Consider the following 15,632-nt stretch of genomic DNA (forward strand, 5'->3'; position numbering starts at 1 on the left):
CTGAGGACTATGGTTACTGGTCCTCAGATCTCTGCAGGGTAAATCCAGACAGCTAGCTAGACTATCTGTCCAATCTGAGGACTATGGTTACTGGTCCTCAGTCTCTGAGGGTAATCCGACAGTAGCTAGACTATCTGTCCATCTGAGTTTTCTGTTGACGACTAAATACTTCTGAACGTACACATGTTCCACCAAAACAACTTCCTTCCTGAGACTATTTAGCAGAGGCACCGTGGCTCTGTCCGGAGCTTAGTACTGGCCAAGACGATTGTGATTGGTTTAAAGCAATATCAATTAACCAGATCACTGTTTTCCAAAATTGGTGGTCTGCTCACTCTCTGCTCCTGTGTTCCTCTACTACACAGCTGTGTTGGAAAAGCCCCTAGAGAAGAAAGCAGGGCGCAACTATGGGCCTCCAGGCAGCAGAAGACTAATCTACTTCATAGACGACATGAATATGCCGGAGGTGGATGCATATGGAACGGTGCAACCTCACACACTCATTCGCCAACACATGGACTACAACCACTGGTAGGCTCTCATTTACATGCAGCTATCCACATGTATGAGCAAACATGAGTACATGCCTGTGGTGTTTAAACAGGATGGCATTATGGATAGACTGTCTTTCAAAATGATTTCCAGAAATACCACATGATGTTGTCACTTTAATTGCTTTATTCAGCCAATTTCTCAATGTAAACTGAACGTGGAAAAAGATGATTCCGATAACAGAGTGCCAGCAGCTGATTGGTGGAATAGCCGTATCATTGTAGTGAAAATGGCTTTAGTATTCAGACTGCCTCAGTATCCATGTGCTACACAGTGAGGCCATTCTGAACATGGTTCCACTGCGTCGGACGCAGGCTGACTGGATTAGACACACTCAGCCCATTACAGATATGTTGGGGGGATTTCAGGTAGGAAATTGAGAGGATGTAGGATACTCCTGAGCCACGCCAGCTTAGCAGGGAGCTGAGGCGTCCACGTCGGGGAATGTGTGTGTGTGTGTGTGTGTGTGTGTGTGTTTGTGTGTAGCCGGCTGTTTGTGTGCATGCAAAACTGTTAAATAATGTTTTTTTCTGTGTGTGTGTGTGTGTGTGTGTGTGTGTGTGTGTGTACGTGTGTGTGTACTCCCAGGTACGACCGTAATAAGCTGCTTTTGAAAGAAGTACACAACGTTCAATACGTGTCCTGCATGAACCCCACAGCTGGCAGCTTCACTATCAATCCACGACTGCAGGTACACACACACACACACACACACACACATACACATTGTGTACTACTAGTTATGAAAAACACTGAAGAGGTTATGTGCACTTTTCTCTTGCACGTGGACATAAATAATAATACAATCATTTACTGAGAGAATGCTTTTTATTTTTCCTTTCTGAAAAAGTTTGGATAGAAATGCTCACTTGTTTAAGCTGATGATGTAGAGAGAAGAGAGATTTGGATTGCATGACATCTTTCCACATCAAATCCTTGATTGTTATAATAGATATTGTACACTACTGCCCAGGCTTTCAGCAAACTTGGAACAGATGATGCATCTTTTTATATTAATTAAATATAATTGTTGCATTGGATGTTTAAACTGATGGATTTTTTTATAAAACGAAGCTCTGAGGAGCATGCTTTGTCATGAGACAGTATTCAGGAAATGACACCGGTCAGCTTCAGGCTGGGGGCATAGAATTTGCTTGTTCGCCAGGGGGGTCATGTTTTGTGCTTGGTTTGACCTTTTGTCTGTTTTTCTGTAAGCAGAAAGTATTAAAAAATTATTGATTATTGATGATTTGTATGACCCTTGGTGCATAAGTTGTGACGTAGCGAACATTAAGCTCCCAGGACTGATCAGCTGTTTCCCAGATATTCCATAATCTCCGGACAGCATGAAACATGGCCGGCACTAACTGAAAATGAAAGAACTATTCAAACTAATTCCTGTAGTCCTCTCTCTATGTTTCTCTCGTAGATGGTTCGATGGCCAAGGCCTCTCTTTTTCTTTCTGGTTAGCAACCTCTACTTCCTCTCCTCTGTTTACTGGAGGATTACAGCCATGTGTAGCTCATGGCCCTAACGTCTGACCAAACTACGGTGGAGCCCACTTTATTCGCTCCAAACCACTTCATTCACATTCCTTTTTAGAGACAATTTACAAGTTTGCTTTAGATTTGCTTGACGATTAATCGGGAGCACGACTACTGACTCCAAGATTTCTGTGGGACTGGCGTTAACCCTCGCCCATCTGTAATACATTGCCTACAACCGTTTACTACTATTTTAATCACAAATGCAAAATGTATTTTTTTAATGCATTTAGCATTTATGAGATAAATATTCTAAAAAAATCATGTTGTCCAAAAGAACTACACACCATATTCTATTATTATTATAGGTGCCACTTGTTTGGAACCACTTGTTGATACTGTACAGTATGTCTCGCTCCTTAGCAACACGTCTCACTGTCTTGGGTTAGGTTTAGTCTAGCTTTGACCAGACCTTCCTCCAGAGCGCTGCGGAGGAAGGTCTACACAGCATCTCTGGATGGGAGAACAACATGATCTGGTTTATTGGCATTTCTTTAAAGCTATAGTGCATAGTTTCTGTCTCCCCATGAGGAATTCTAATAATGACAACAAAACAGTTGGCCTTCCGTGACCACGCACCCCAGCAACCCTCTTCCTCCAACACCACACAGTTGCTAGTAGCCAAGGAGGACGCGGAGGATAAAAGAACATGATGGTCTCTTCAGAAGAGGTCATTATCTTCACTGGAGTTTCTGTGCTGGAAAGTCATCGGACGCCAACATAGTCCCACTGAGAAGTCCAGAGAGAGTTGTGAGCAGCTGAGAGTCTTAATTAGCTTTGGAGCAACTCATTTGGTAATGGCTGGAATGGAACTGATGTTCATTATTATAAAAAGTTACACACTAAAGCTGTAAACCAATCACAATCCTCTTGGGTGGTGCTAAGCTCCGGACAGAGCCACAGTGTCTCTGCTAAATACTCTCAGGAAGGAAGTTGTTTTGGTGGAACATGTGTACGTTCAGAAGTAGTTTTAGTCATCAACAGAAAACTCAGATTGGACAGATAGTCTAGCTAGCTGTCTGGATTTACCCTGCAGAGACCTGAGGACCAGGTAACCATAGTCCTCAGATTGGACAGATAGTCTAGCTAGCTGTCTGGATTTACCCTGCAGAGATCTGAGGACCAGGTAACCATAGTCCTCAGATTGGACAGAGAGTCTAGCTAGCTGTCTGGATTTACCCTGCAGAGATCTGAGGACCAGGTAACCATAGTCTTCAGATTGGACAGATAGTCTAGCTAGCTGTCTGGATTTACCCTGCAGAGATCTGAGGACCAGGTTACCATAGTCCTCAGAACTCAGCCGCAGGTTAGAGCGCTTACACGGAGACAGAGGACGGGGACAGACATCAGGCCTAAAATGAGGGATATCCGACCTAAAATGAGGGACATTTGGCAGTACGGAACAATCCCGGAAATGAAACGTTGTCGACAGGGACTGAAGTTAACATTTTTGGCCACCAGCCGCTGTGGCAGGTGGATTCTAAAATCCACCTGCCACACAGGCTTTTTTTGCCTCATAAAGCATCGTTAAGAATATAAATTTAACTGCGGTCAAGTTATTAACAAAATCAATATAATTAATGACTCTTATCAACCATATTTTTTATCGTTTTTATTTAACGCTTTCCCCTGTCAGAGAAAGTTATCATACGCCGACCCACTCCTCTTCCTCCACCTCTTCCTCTGAGCCATCCCTGCACTACATTAGTTCTGTACTGCAGCACCTCACCAGCCTCGCCATTGTCGCCAACTGTCTACTTGGTAATAAAACATCTTCTTTTACTTTTCCTTGAATTATCCACATCTTTTTGTTGGTTGCTCGTTTCAACCGCCATCCCCCGCCAGTAATGCTCAAATCCAGGCAAATGGCGGACTTGGTTGAAATGTGAAAGAACAACAATGGCAAAAAAACAACTCTGATTCAGTCAACTCTCATTGGCTGCCAAGGTAGCAGATAGATTGACAGTTTTACCCACCAATTGCATTATTCCCCCGCTTTTTGGCGCGTTGTCAGTGTTAATTTCAGGCCCTGGTCGTTGATATAGGCTAGGTGGGGTTAGGTTGACCCTTGTTTGGAACAACTTGTTTATGCTGTATATGTCTCTCCGTAGCGCCACTTCTCTGTCTTCGCCCTGTCCTTTCCTGGAGCCGAGGCCTTGAGCACCATCTACACCTCGATCCTGTCCCAGCACCTGAGAGGAGGGGCCTTCAGCGTCGCCCTGCACAAGAGCTGCCCCACCCTGGTCCAGGTAGCCCTGGCCCTGCACCAGCGCATATCCTCCACCTTCCTCCCCACCGCAGTCAAGTTCCACTACATCTTCAACCTGCGAGACCTCTCCAACATATTCCAGGTGAGACACAGATCCAAAACATGCAGGAAGGAATTATCTACACAGACGTTCTTTCAGAAGAACGACCAATCTTTTCACAGTTAAATGTCAGAGGTTACACTGAAAAAGTTTTCTTTTCATTTCATTCCTCTTTCCATTTCCAACCAGGAGTTATATATTTTGGACTTGATTTACAAAGCTCTGCTTCCCACGAGGAAAGAGCCAGGCTTCTGTCACTAATTTCTCATCTAAATTATTATTGATTTAAGAGCTTGGTCTGAAAGCTAGAAATAAGTCTGAAATAAGTGTAACAGAAAATATAATGGATTTGCACTTCCATGGGTGTTAGTGATGATTTAATGTATTTAAATGAATATAATATCAGAGTGCATAGGCTGTCAGGGGAGAAGCTTTGGGGGCAATATTTCTGTCAAAATCCTCCACGGTTTCATGGAGGGCAGGCTCTCTCATTTAACTCAGTCTGTTGTATAATTAATACTTTAATCCACTGAACTAGAAGAACTTCACATTTATAATTCCATCTAGGAGTTTAGAAAGGCAGCTCCGAGTTTTTACTATACTACAACATAATGTACATAACACAAAGGCGTAGCAATGTGGTATTTCATATTCACCTTTTTAAAGCTGCACTAATCAATACTGGATGGATCAAATGTATATGTGTAATGCAAAAGCACTTGGTCATAGTAGGTGGAAAGCAAAGAGAGCTGTGCCAAATTTGCAGTCTGAGGGTTTTTTCACACCGACAACCTTTAGTTTGGTAGATTCCAACTAAAGTTCATTCGCCCCGCTGGTGGGGTTTGTTTGGGCAGGTGTGAATGCAGCAATCAAACTCTGGTGCGCACCAAAAGGACCAGAACTGATCCGTACTCAAACCGCATCAACTATACATACTCCTCCAGTCTAAGCTAATGTCTCCTGTAGTCAGGTAGCTTAGCAGTCTGAGCTAATGTCTCCTTTAGTTAGGTAGCTTAGCTGTCTGAACTAATGTCTCATATAGTCAGGTAGCTTAGCTGTCTGAGCTAATGTCTCATGTAGTCAGGTAGCTTAGCAGTCTGAGCTAATGTCTCCTTTAGTTAGGTAGCTTAGCTGTCTGAGCTAATGTCTCATGTAGTCAGGTAGCTTAGCAGTCTGAGCTAATGTTTCCTTTAGTCAGGTAGCTTAGCGTGAGGTTAGCTCAAGCATGAGGCCTAAGGAGTTGTCACTCAGTGTTTTCTGGCTTGTCGTGTCAGATGTTTGAAATAATTGGGCAACTTTTTTGTGATTGGAACCTGGACAAGTATCCAAAGACAACTGTCTCATTATAATCACCTCTAATGAGCCAGGAAACTGAGATCAGAGACTCGGTGTGAGCTTGCAACACACCTGGTAAAGGTGTTTTAAATGTGACAGAAGGAGCGTCTCCAGACAACCTTCAAGGTTGCATCTTTAAGAGAGTATCGTTGCTGTTATTTGCTGACAACATTCTCTCTTCTAGGTTTGTGTTGGATAGTAAGATGGAGCTAATGCCAAGCTTTTTCTCTCCATTACTTTCTCTACTTTGTCTCTTACCACTTACTTACTTTGTTGCAGTACTCCATCTTTCTCCTTGGTTCTCTGTGTCTCTCTACCTTCTCCATGAACAGGACCATCACTATGCCCTTTGGATGTTAAATTGGACGTACTATAACTGAAGTATAGTAGCCACATTCCACTTACAGGGCAAGACAAACAGTTTGGCATCCGACTGGGAGCGTTGTCAAAGATCTCTGTTTGCCAATGTTCATTCTCTGCCATGACCAGCAGGCATATCCGAGGGCTCGTCTTCCCCATGTCAGCCTAAATGAGCTCCTCGAAGCTCAAGGCGTGGGAGGAGAAAGATGGACGTAATGAAAAGGAGGACAGAGACAAGGGAAACAAAAAGAAAGACAGTACATGAGACCTGTGATGCAGAGAGACTCTGACTGCACTGACTGAACAATATGCCTGTATGATGTTCCATGCTGTGTTCATGCACCACGTCAGCTGGGTGCATTTGTTAGCAGGGGAAGCATTGTTTGGGGCTCGGAGCATCTGTCAAGGTCCGAGGGAAGCTCGTCTGCTGCAGACGGCCCCACAGACGAACAGACCCAACACCCACAACTCTCTCATCACTCACCTCTGCGTTGAACAAAGCAATGACAGATCAGGACAGAGAGGGTGAGATAGTCTCGCAAACTCAGCTGGAGAGAAGGAAAACAAAGTTCTCTCTCCTTGTCAGTTTGTCAGCGCTGTGCTGTTTTTTTGATTGGTACGAAGAACAGCTAAGCCTGCGAGTTGACTCTTATATAGAGTTGCCATATGGTGTTTTGTTTTGCTCAAGCACACTACACAATAAATGTGGGATGTCATGATTGACACCATTAAGCAATGAAATGGAGTAGAAAGACACAGATCATTCACAAATACTCTGGAAAACATCTTGACTTTTGTAGATTTAGAGTAGCAATCATTCTGGCTCAGTTTGAATCTTCAGTACGAATAACCATGCAAATATTCACACACACACACACACACACACAGGGACACCACCCCTCTGTACCATTACACAGTGGATTTAGCTCCAATATGAAGGCAGATCAGACTGAGCTGGCTTTACCCCCAGAGATGGTTCTGTTGATTGGAGCACACAACATCTGCTTGCCTCTGCCTCCTGGGTGACCGCGTGCAGAGGGGTCCCCTTCCTCATCCTATACGGCACCTGTTGTATGAGGCACCCACATAGTGCAGAGTTGTGCCTGACTGCAGAATGAACGGCCCTGTGGGAAAGCATACACATCACACAGGTCTGCTCTAGAGACACATTAATCATCTAGCATCCCCTCAACACTCACGCTCATTGTCATCATTCTCTTTTTTCATTTAGGATTTTTTTACACGTATCTCATGACTTTGTGGTAATATCTTCATGGACTTTGTAACTTGGTTACCGTGGGTACCTTTTTTCAAGACATTCTAGTATAATATTCAACAAGCTGAGCTGCTTGACTCTGATTGGCTAACAGCTAGCCAATGAGAGCCTGGCTGTCAGCATCCTTTACCCAGCTCTTGAATATTAATGAGCTCTGGCAACATGACGTCAGCCTGACCAGCGACCAGTGAGTGGCCTGATTTCTCCTCTTACTTCTTTTCAGTGGCTGGAGCTGACACACACACACACACACACACACACACACACACACACACAACACACACACACACACACACACACACACACACACACACATGGACCATACAAATGCAAGTAGAAACGGTTTTGTGTGGCAGGGCACCTTTAAGGATGGAGAGAGTATAAATTACAAACAGAAAAACACTATTTATTCTCAGACATGTTAAGGCGCATTACCCCCACCTAGACTAAGCTCACTGATCTGCTCCGTAGCCTTTCAGGAAATCCATTGGCAAAAAAAGTTCTGATATTTGCAAGTTCTTTCATCACCTCATTTAGGACTATGTCCTCTACAGCTACCAGCCTAATTCAACCACCATTTCCGATCACATATATGAGCATTATCACGGACACAGGTCCCCCAACCACTCGCCACACCAGCCTTCAATGTGGCAGCGTCTAACATCTGGAAGTCTCTCCAGGAGAAAGCTGTAATACCACGTCCCTGGACATATTCAGACAACACCTCCATCCCCCCTGTTCATCACAGCCTACAGACTCAGTTAAATCCGTTTTTTCCATCAACTTTGTAACTACTAATCCATTTATTAGTTGGGTTTCGTTTGGTTTCTGTGCTTATTGTTTTGCCTTCATGTAAAGCGCCCCTGGGTCCTTGAAAGGCACTAGAAAATTCCATTACGAATTTTATTTATTTCCATCACGGTTTTATTATTGTAGTTACTCAATCCAGATTTAAGACCCATGTCTTACAACCTTGCTGTGGTCTATTGAGGAAGTGGTAAGACGTTCTTCTGATGAAAGGATCCAGAGAGAGAACACACTGTGTTTGTGTCGTCTTGAAGATGATGTCACAGCAGTTTCATGCGCTGTCGCTATGACAATCAGCTGAGAAGCCCGCCTCCACTGAGGGGGTACGTACTCCAGTGGGAAATCAAAGTAATGATAGCAAAAGTGAGTAAAACTGAGTTGAGTCGTACCATGCATCCTTCTAAAATGTAGCATTATTTTGGTTTCTGTATAATAACTCCATAACCATTCAGAGTGTCTGGCACACTCTCTCTCTTCGTTGTCTCCGTAGGACTTCATTTGCAAATATTGCACACCAAAAACAAATACAATTTTCTATATTTCATGATATTTAATATTCTGTGCTACATTGACTGACGGTTGGTGTCCTGCTCTTGTCTTGTGTCACTAAACACACATTTTTTCACCCTTTAGTTAAGTTAGAAAGATAAGAGATGTGACCAGAGGGTGGAGGTGGGGAGGTGCAGTGTTATTTATAGTTGTTTTCTGAGTTTCTTTGCACACCAGCTAACATCTAGTTCACTTAATAGCCATTGATTTACCCACAGAGACTGAGCTGTGCTTCCCTCCTTGTGTGTATATTGGCCAAATCAGCCTCTGGAATCAAACTCCAAACCTTCATCTCTCCCCTCTCCGCCCAGGGCATTCTCTTCTGTACTGCTGAGTGTCTGAAAGCCCCTCCAGACCTGCTGAAAATCTATCTGCACGAGTCCAACCGGGTCTACAGAGACAAGCTGCTGGAGGAGCAGGACTTCCAGGCATTTGATAAGCTGCAGGCGGACACAGTGAAAAAGTTCTATGAGGTGAGAGTTTTACAAAGTTCAGCAGAGGAAAAGGGGGAGGCTGGAGGATGTGGGGGAGGAGGGGGAAATCATTAGGCTGCCTGCTTTGTGTCTGGACCCGGACATCAGTGGCCAACACAGCGAGGAGAAAGAGGAGAGGAGAAAAAGGAATGCTGGGGGTCAGTAGAGGGTTGGAGAGAATATTAATCCGGGTGGTATGGGGTCTGGCTGTCAGGGTCTGCGCTGTCAGCCCGGCAAATTGGAAAACATTTTAATGGTTTTCTGTCCACTGCTCCCCTCACTACCTCTCTACTGGCTCTACGGCATGCACACTAGTCATGCCACAATGAAGAGCCTGACGTGTGCATGTGTACACACACCCACACACGGAGAGGGAGGTAGAATAATACTCACCACTCCAGAATCTATTATTCAGAGTGTTCACCTTCCGTAAACTTAGGCCACTTTGCCCTGTGCCACAGAGCGATATGCAGCATGCTTTCTGCTATTTTTACATGCAAACAAGAAAGCCTTTAGATACTGTGGCACTGTTAGGAAGTATACTTGATACTATGATAATGAAAACTGCACTGGAACACAATGTACATACATAGTCTTCATTCATCATGCCTACTGCAGCTTTATGCCAGTGGAAGTTAGCGGAGAAAACAAGCGCTCCCTATGAGGCCCACGATCTCTCCACTCAAATATTTGGGGCCCAACTTTCTTATCTGAGGGAGAAAATGAACTAGGTCACCCTCTGCACAGCTGGGATATTCAGCTGTGTTCCTGACTTTTTTGTTTTGCTTCTTCATTTACACGTATAATAAAAAGAGGAAATATAGGATTCGCAAGGGAATGTGAAGGAGATTTGCCTAAAAACCCTCCAGGGGCTTGAAAAGTGGCAATCTCCAGGCAGCATATTGCAGGAAATAATCACGTCTATGTAATATACTCAACTTGGATGTATCCATCAATAATTTTACACACACATCAGTAACCCTGATTCATATTACATGCAAGTCTAATCAAAAAGCATTATTAGCAGACTAAGGGCATGGCTCCATGTGACATGGCCGACTCTTCACCAAGAAAGACACAGGAGAAAATAAATGCATATAGAAAAAAAACAGCAATAATAATAATATTAATAGGCCTCTAAATGTATTTAAAGGAAGATGTTGGTTGGTTTAAATAAGTACTTTCAGGACTCTTTTAAAATGCTGTGAAGACCAATTCAAACAATGTAAAAGATTCCACTAGACAATAATGTTATGGAGACAGGGCTAGTGTGTGTAGGCCTGTCTGTTTACCACTGCAGTGTGTGTGTGTGTGTGTGTGTGTGTGTGTGTGTGTGTGTGTGTGTGTGTGTGGTGTGTGTGTGTGTGTGTGTGTGTGTGTGTGTGTTTTGTGTGTGTGGCGCGCGTCCCTCCTTGAGGACATGGAGGAGACTCTGGAGCAGACCAGGGAGATGAACCTGTTCTGCCACTTTGCCCGTGGGCTGGGGGAGGCCAGGTACATGGCTGCTGAGTCCTGGAGCAGCCTGAATAAAACCCTGCTGGAGGTGCTGGACAGCTACAACGAGGTCAGCGCCACACTCAATCTGGTGCTGTTTGAGGACGCCATGGCTCACATGTGAGTGCAAGTTCTAGAAAACCCAGAGACTGTGTGGGGGGAGTAAAGGAAGAGTAAAGAAAAAGTTGTTTTTGTCACTTTCTTGATTGTCTGACAAGGAACTCAACTGACTTCCCAGATATTTTAGGATTTTTAGGATTTAAGGATAAGTGTTTTGGACTATGGTGATGTTGTCTACATGCATGCTGCCTCTAGTACTCTCCACCTGTTAGACTCTGTGTACCATAGTGCTTTGCGCTTCTTAACTAACTCTTATGCACGTACTCATCATTGTACGCTGTATGAACTGGTAGGCTGGCCGTCACTAAGTCTACGTAGACAACTTCATTTTTATATTTTTCTATACAAGGCCATGTTGGGTAAACTGCCGGCATATTTATGTAATCTCCTCAAGCTAAATTCCAGCCATTTTCATCTCCGTTCCACCAGGTGGCGCTCTTACCAGGTTCCAAGGGTTTTTACTGAGCTGGGGAAGAAAGCCTTCTCTTACTCCGCTCCTTGGTCTTGGAATAATTTGCAAAACTTGATCCATTTAAATAATCTAGTCCCATTGGAAGAGTTTAAGGCCATGTTAAAATGTCATGTAATTCAAAAATGTAACTGCCCTATGTGACCTGTCCTTTCCTCTATGTGAGATTTTGTCTGTGCTGTATTTGTTTAAATTGTAACTGGTGTGCCGTCTTGGCCAGGTCTCCCTCGAAAAAGAGATTTCAATCTCAAGGGACTTCCTGGTTAAATAAAGGTTAAATAAAAAAAATAAAAAAATTTACAGTTCTATTTTACAGACTGTCAAAAGACAGCAAATCTGTTGAAAGTAATCCAGCATGCATCATGGCGGCTAACACAGAACAGGTAAAGAAATAAAATGAAAAACTATTAACCCCTCTAACTTCTTGGAAAAAATGGAAAAGCAACCATTGTGCACACTGTTTCTGTCAAGTCTGGTCGGTGCGTTCCGTACCGTCGTCCGTCGGGGGGCCGGCGGCTTCATTTTGGCTGACCTGATATGCTCGGTTGGAAGGCGGGGACTAAGGTCGAGATCTGAGATGAAGATTCAGCCGCTGCAGGGCCTCTTTCTCCTCAAAATGTTTTCAGAAACACAAACTATTTTAGTAAAATATGAGATTGGATTCTGAACGAGCCACTATGACGGTCTGGCTTTGAATTTCTGGAGAAACCAGACCCACGTGGCGCATTTGTCCAATCAGCTGCCAGTGTCTGTGTGTTCCGAGTCACTTTGTTTGGCCAACTCGGGGGGGGGGGCTCGGAGGGGTTGGCTTTTCTGCCAACGGACATCCGTCTGGTTGGTGTGTCACGGCCTTTAGGGAAGTTGCGGCGTGTGACTGTACTGGGGGACGAAGTGTCTGTGAAGTGTGTTGTATTGCATTTGGCAACAACCTCAAATGAAGCAACACAAATGAAAGGCACGACGATTCTTTGATACATTTGGTACATCTGAGTGGTGAAGATGGCGTAAAGGCAGAGAGAGCAGACACAGACTACCTGCGTTTGTTTGTCTGGTGAGTCAGAGATTGTCTTTCACTGGCTCACCCTTCCATCTTTCCCTCCCCCTAATGTCTTCACCTCCACATGTAGCTGCCGTATAAACCGAATCCTGGAGTCTCCGCGGGGGAATGCGCTGCTGGTCGGAGTGGGCGGCAGCGGCAAGCAGAGTCTGACCCGACTGGCCGCCTTCATCTCCAATCTGGAGGTTTTCCAGATCACCTTGAGAAAAGGATACAGTATCGCCGACCTCAAGGTTTGAGGGGGATTACATTGCAAAGATATACCACACTGCAAAACAGCAGCCATCTGAACAGCTTAATTCGTCACATATGAAGTGTTAAAAGATTTAAATGGGAACATGGAGGTGTATCTGAGTGAAATACCTGTCCTGGTAATCCACAAAGGCAGAATAACAGCCCAATCTCATTATGTGTGTCCCTCTCCCACTCCATGGTGTTCTCTCCCTGCCCCCCAGAGTGACCTGGCGTCCCTCTACATCAAAGCTGGCGTGAAGAACATTGGCACCGTGTTCCTAATGACTGACGCCCAAGTGGCAGACGAGAAGTTCCTCGTTCTGGTCAACGATCTGTTGGCATCAGGTAACAGTCGGATTCACTACTAATTACTGTGTGTCATGTTTTTGCAAGAGAGATATCAAAAAATCACTGTGATGCCATTTCTGCAGCATCACCTATCAACCACAACACATCATTGTGAAGAATTGCAGCAAGGCTGGAATCCCATCCAGATTTATAGCTGACATTTGAAGGCTGTCATACATAGCACCATGTAAATGAATATAGAGCTATTATCAATATATTAATCTTGGCATTGCAATAGTGTGGCCGTTATTATGCACAAAGGAATGTACAATATAATGTGTCTGGAACACTGGAAATAATGGCCTAAGCCAACAGATACAACATCTTTAGCACACTACTTTCCATTTAAAATCTGAAGACATAACGCAAGAGCATGTACTTCTAAAAGGAAAAAAGAATCCAGTCTCCCCCTTATAAATAAAATAAGATACCTCCTCAGTTCAGTACATTCGGGGGTTTGCTGCAGCAGTCTGGTCTGATGTGACCGGTAGCTTGTGGTGGTTGTCTAATTTTAGATTAATATTGCTGTAACTGAAATTACTGAGTGAGTTTGTTGACTCTATTACACTACATGCTACAGTTAATGCTAGAAGTGCAGAACACAGTGTCACTACTCCACGGCAACGTGACGTGTTTCTGAACCTGCCGTCTGCTCCGTTCCATCGCTTCAATGACAGCGCCTATCACTGATGTTCAGATGCAATCAGTGCAAAAAAATATAAAAAAAGAAATCCAGTACAGTGTTGACTATAAGATAACATTTGAATTAGCAAAAGGGGTCAACATGCCAGCAGATACCCCCACAGTTGGAGCGAGGACTAGCTGCTCATATCTACCATGTGTCCCAGGTGCTCATTGACTACAGTTTGAACCAACAACCACCTTTCAGTATTACTGGCCAAATACTGTGATTACTGTGAAATTACTGTTCCAGAGGTTGAAAGATCATCAGCATGTTTGATTAAAAATGATTAATAATGATGAAAATGACGTCAGTGGGACAGTTGGTACCCAAACAGAAACCAGCGGACCTGAACACTGTCACACCAAAAAACTGATCAGTCTGGCTATCGGACCAGGTTACAGTAAAGGTCTGGTTTTATCTTTTGCGCTAATGTTACAGCAAATCAGCCTGTAGCCAACCAGAGGGGCATTAGGGCAAAAAGAGCACAAACATGTAGACTCAGATCAGATCAGGTGAGATAGTGACAGTTTCAGATGGGGTATATGTCAACAGTCCTGTGTCTGCTGTGACTCAAAGCACATCTCTGCATTTGCACGATCCCCCTGTATGAACTGCTGCTGCCCCCACCTCTAACAACACACCTAGGTTTGACAGAGTCTTAACGGCTCCTTCTCCACCGCTACTTTTGGTCATAAAGCCAAAAGTGATCTCGGTGCACCGAGTGTTTTATCTCCAGTAGAAGAACTAACACGCCCAAACCTCATATGTCATCAACATCCTGGTATACTGGACATAAACAAGAGGCAGCGTGGAGACTCCCCCATCTGCTGTTAGTTACCATGGTAACATTAGTGGCTTTAGTCTCAGAGAACGAGACACTGTGACCAATAAGACCCAATCAGGAGGAGGAACGTTGGCGTCAGTGTCGGCGTTGCCAAAGGTCTCCGTTTGGAGCCGTTGAGACTGAAACACAAGATTCATAGCCAACACGGGTCAGAGCAGGGGGAATGAGAGGAGGAAACACCAGAGCAGGGGGAATGAGAGGAGGAAACACCAGAGCAGGGGGAATGAGAGGAGGAAACACCAGAGCAGGGGGAATGAAGGAGGAAACCACCAGAGCAGGGGGAAATAGAGAGGAGAAACGCCAGAGCAGGGGGAATGAGAGGAGGAAACGCCAGAGCAGGGGGAATAAGAGGGTGGAACACCAGAGCAGGGGGAATGAGAGGTGGAAAACGCCAGAGCAGGGGGATGAGAGGGGGAAACGCCAGAGCAGGGGGAATGAAGGGGGAAACGCCAGAGCAGGGGGAATGAGAGGGGGAACACCAGAGCAGGGGGAATGATGAGGGGAAACGCCAGAGCAGGGGAATGAGGGGGGGGAAACGCCAGAGCAGGGGGAATGAGAGGGAACGCCAGAAGCGAGGGGGAATGAGAGGAGGAAACGCCAGAGCAGGGGGAATGAGAGGGGGAACACCAGACAGGGAAATGAGAGGGGGAACACCAGAACAGGGGGAATGAGAGGGGGAACATCAGAGCAGGGGAATTAGAGGGTGAAACGCCAGAACCGGGGGAATGAGAGGGGGAAACGCCAGAGCAGGGGGAATGAGAGAGGGGAAACACAAGAGCCGGGGGAATGAGAGGAGGAAACATCAGAGCAGGGGGAATGAGAGGGGGAAACGCCAGAGCAGGGGGAATGAGAGTGGGAAACACCAGAGCAGGGGGAATGAGAGGGGAAAACTCCAGAGCAGGGGAATTAGAGAAGGAACACCAGAGCAGGGGGAATGAGAGAAGGAAACACCAGAGCAGGGGGAATGAGAGGGGGAAACGCCAGAGCAAGGGGAATGAGGGGGGGAAACGCCAGAGCAGGGGAATGATGAGGGGAAACCACAGAGCAGGGGGAATGGAGGGGGAAACACCAGAGCAGGGGAATGAGAGGGGAACACCAGAGCAGGGGAAATGAGAGGGGGAACACCAGAGCAGGGGGAATGAGAGGGGGAAACATCAGAGCAGGGGGAATGAGAGG

The 15,632-nt window shown here is 45.1% G+C and overlaps 1 protein-coding gene across 1 annotated transcript in view; it reads left to right on the forward strand.

The window, feature by feature from the left end:
* LOC116671474 (dynein heavy chain 9, axonemal-like) overlaps positions 1-15,632 on the forward strand; it is a 122,242-nt gene that overhangs the window by 53,566 nt on the left and 53,044 nt on the right. The window contains 7 exon segments of the mRNA XM_032502789.1: positions 366-531; positions 1,141-1,243; positions 4,208-4,447; positions 9,044-9,205; positions 10,623-10,819; positions 12,416-12,578; positions 12,801-12,924. Coding sequence (XP_032358680.1) covers positions 366-531; positions 1,141-1,243; positions 4,208-4,447; positions 9,044-9,205; positions 10,623-10,819; positions 12,416-12,578; positions 12,801-12,924 — 1,155 coding nt within the window.

The sequence above is a fragment of the Etheostoma spectabile genome, chromosome 21, assembly GCF_008692095.1.
Source record: "Etheostoma spectabile isolate EspeVRDwgs_2016 chromosome 21, UIUC_Espe_1.0, whole genome shotgun sequence".
NCBI classification, from domain to species: domain Eukaryota; kingdom Metazoa; phylum Chordata; class Actinopteri; order Perciformes; family Percidae; genus Etheostoma; species Etheostoma spectabile.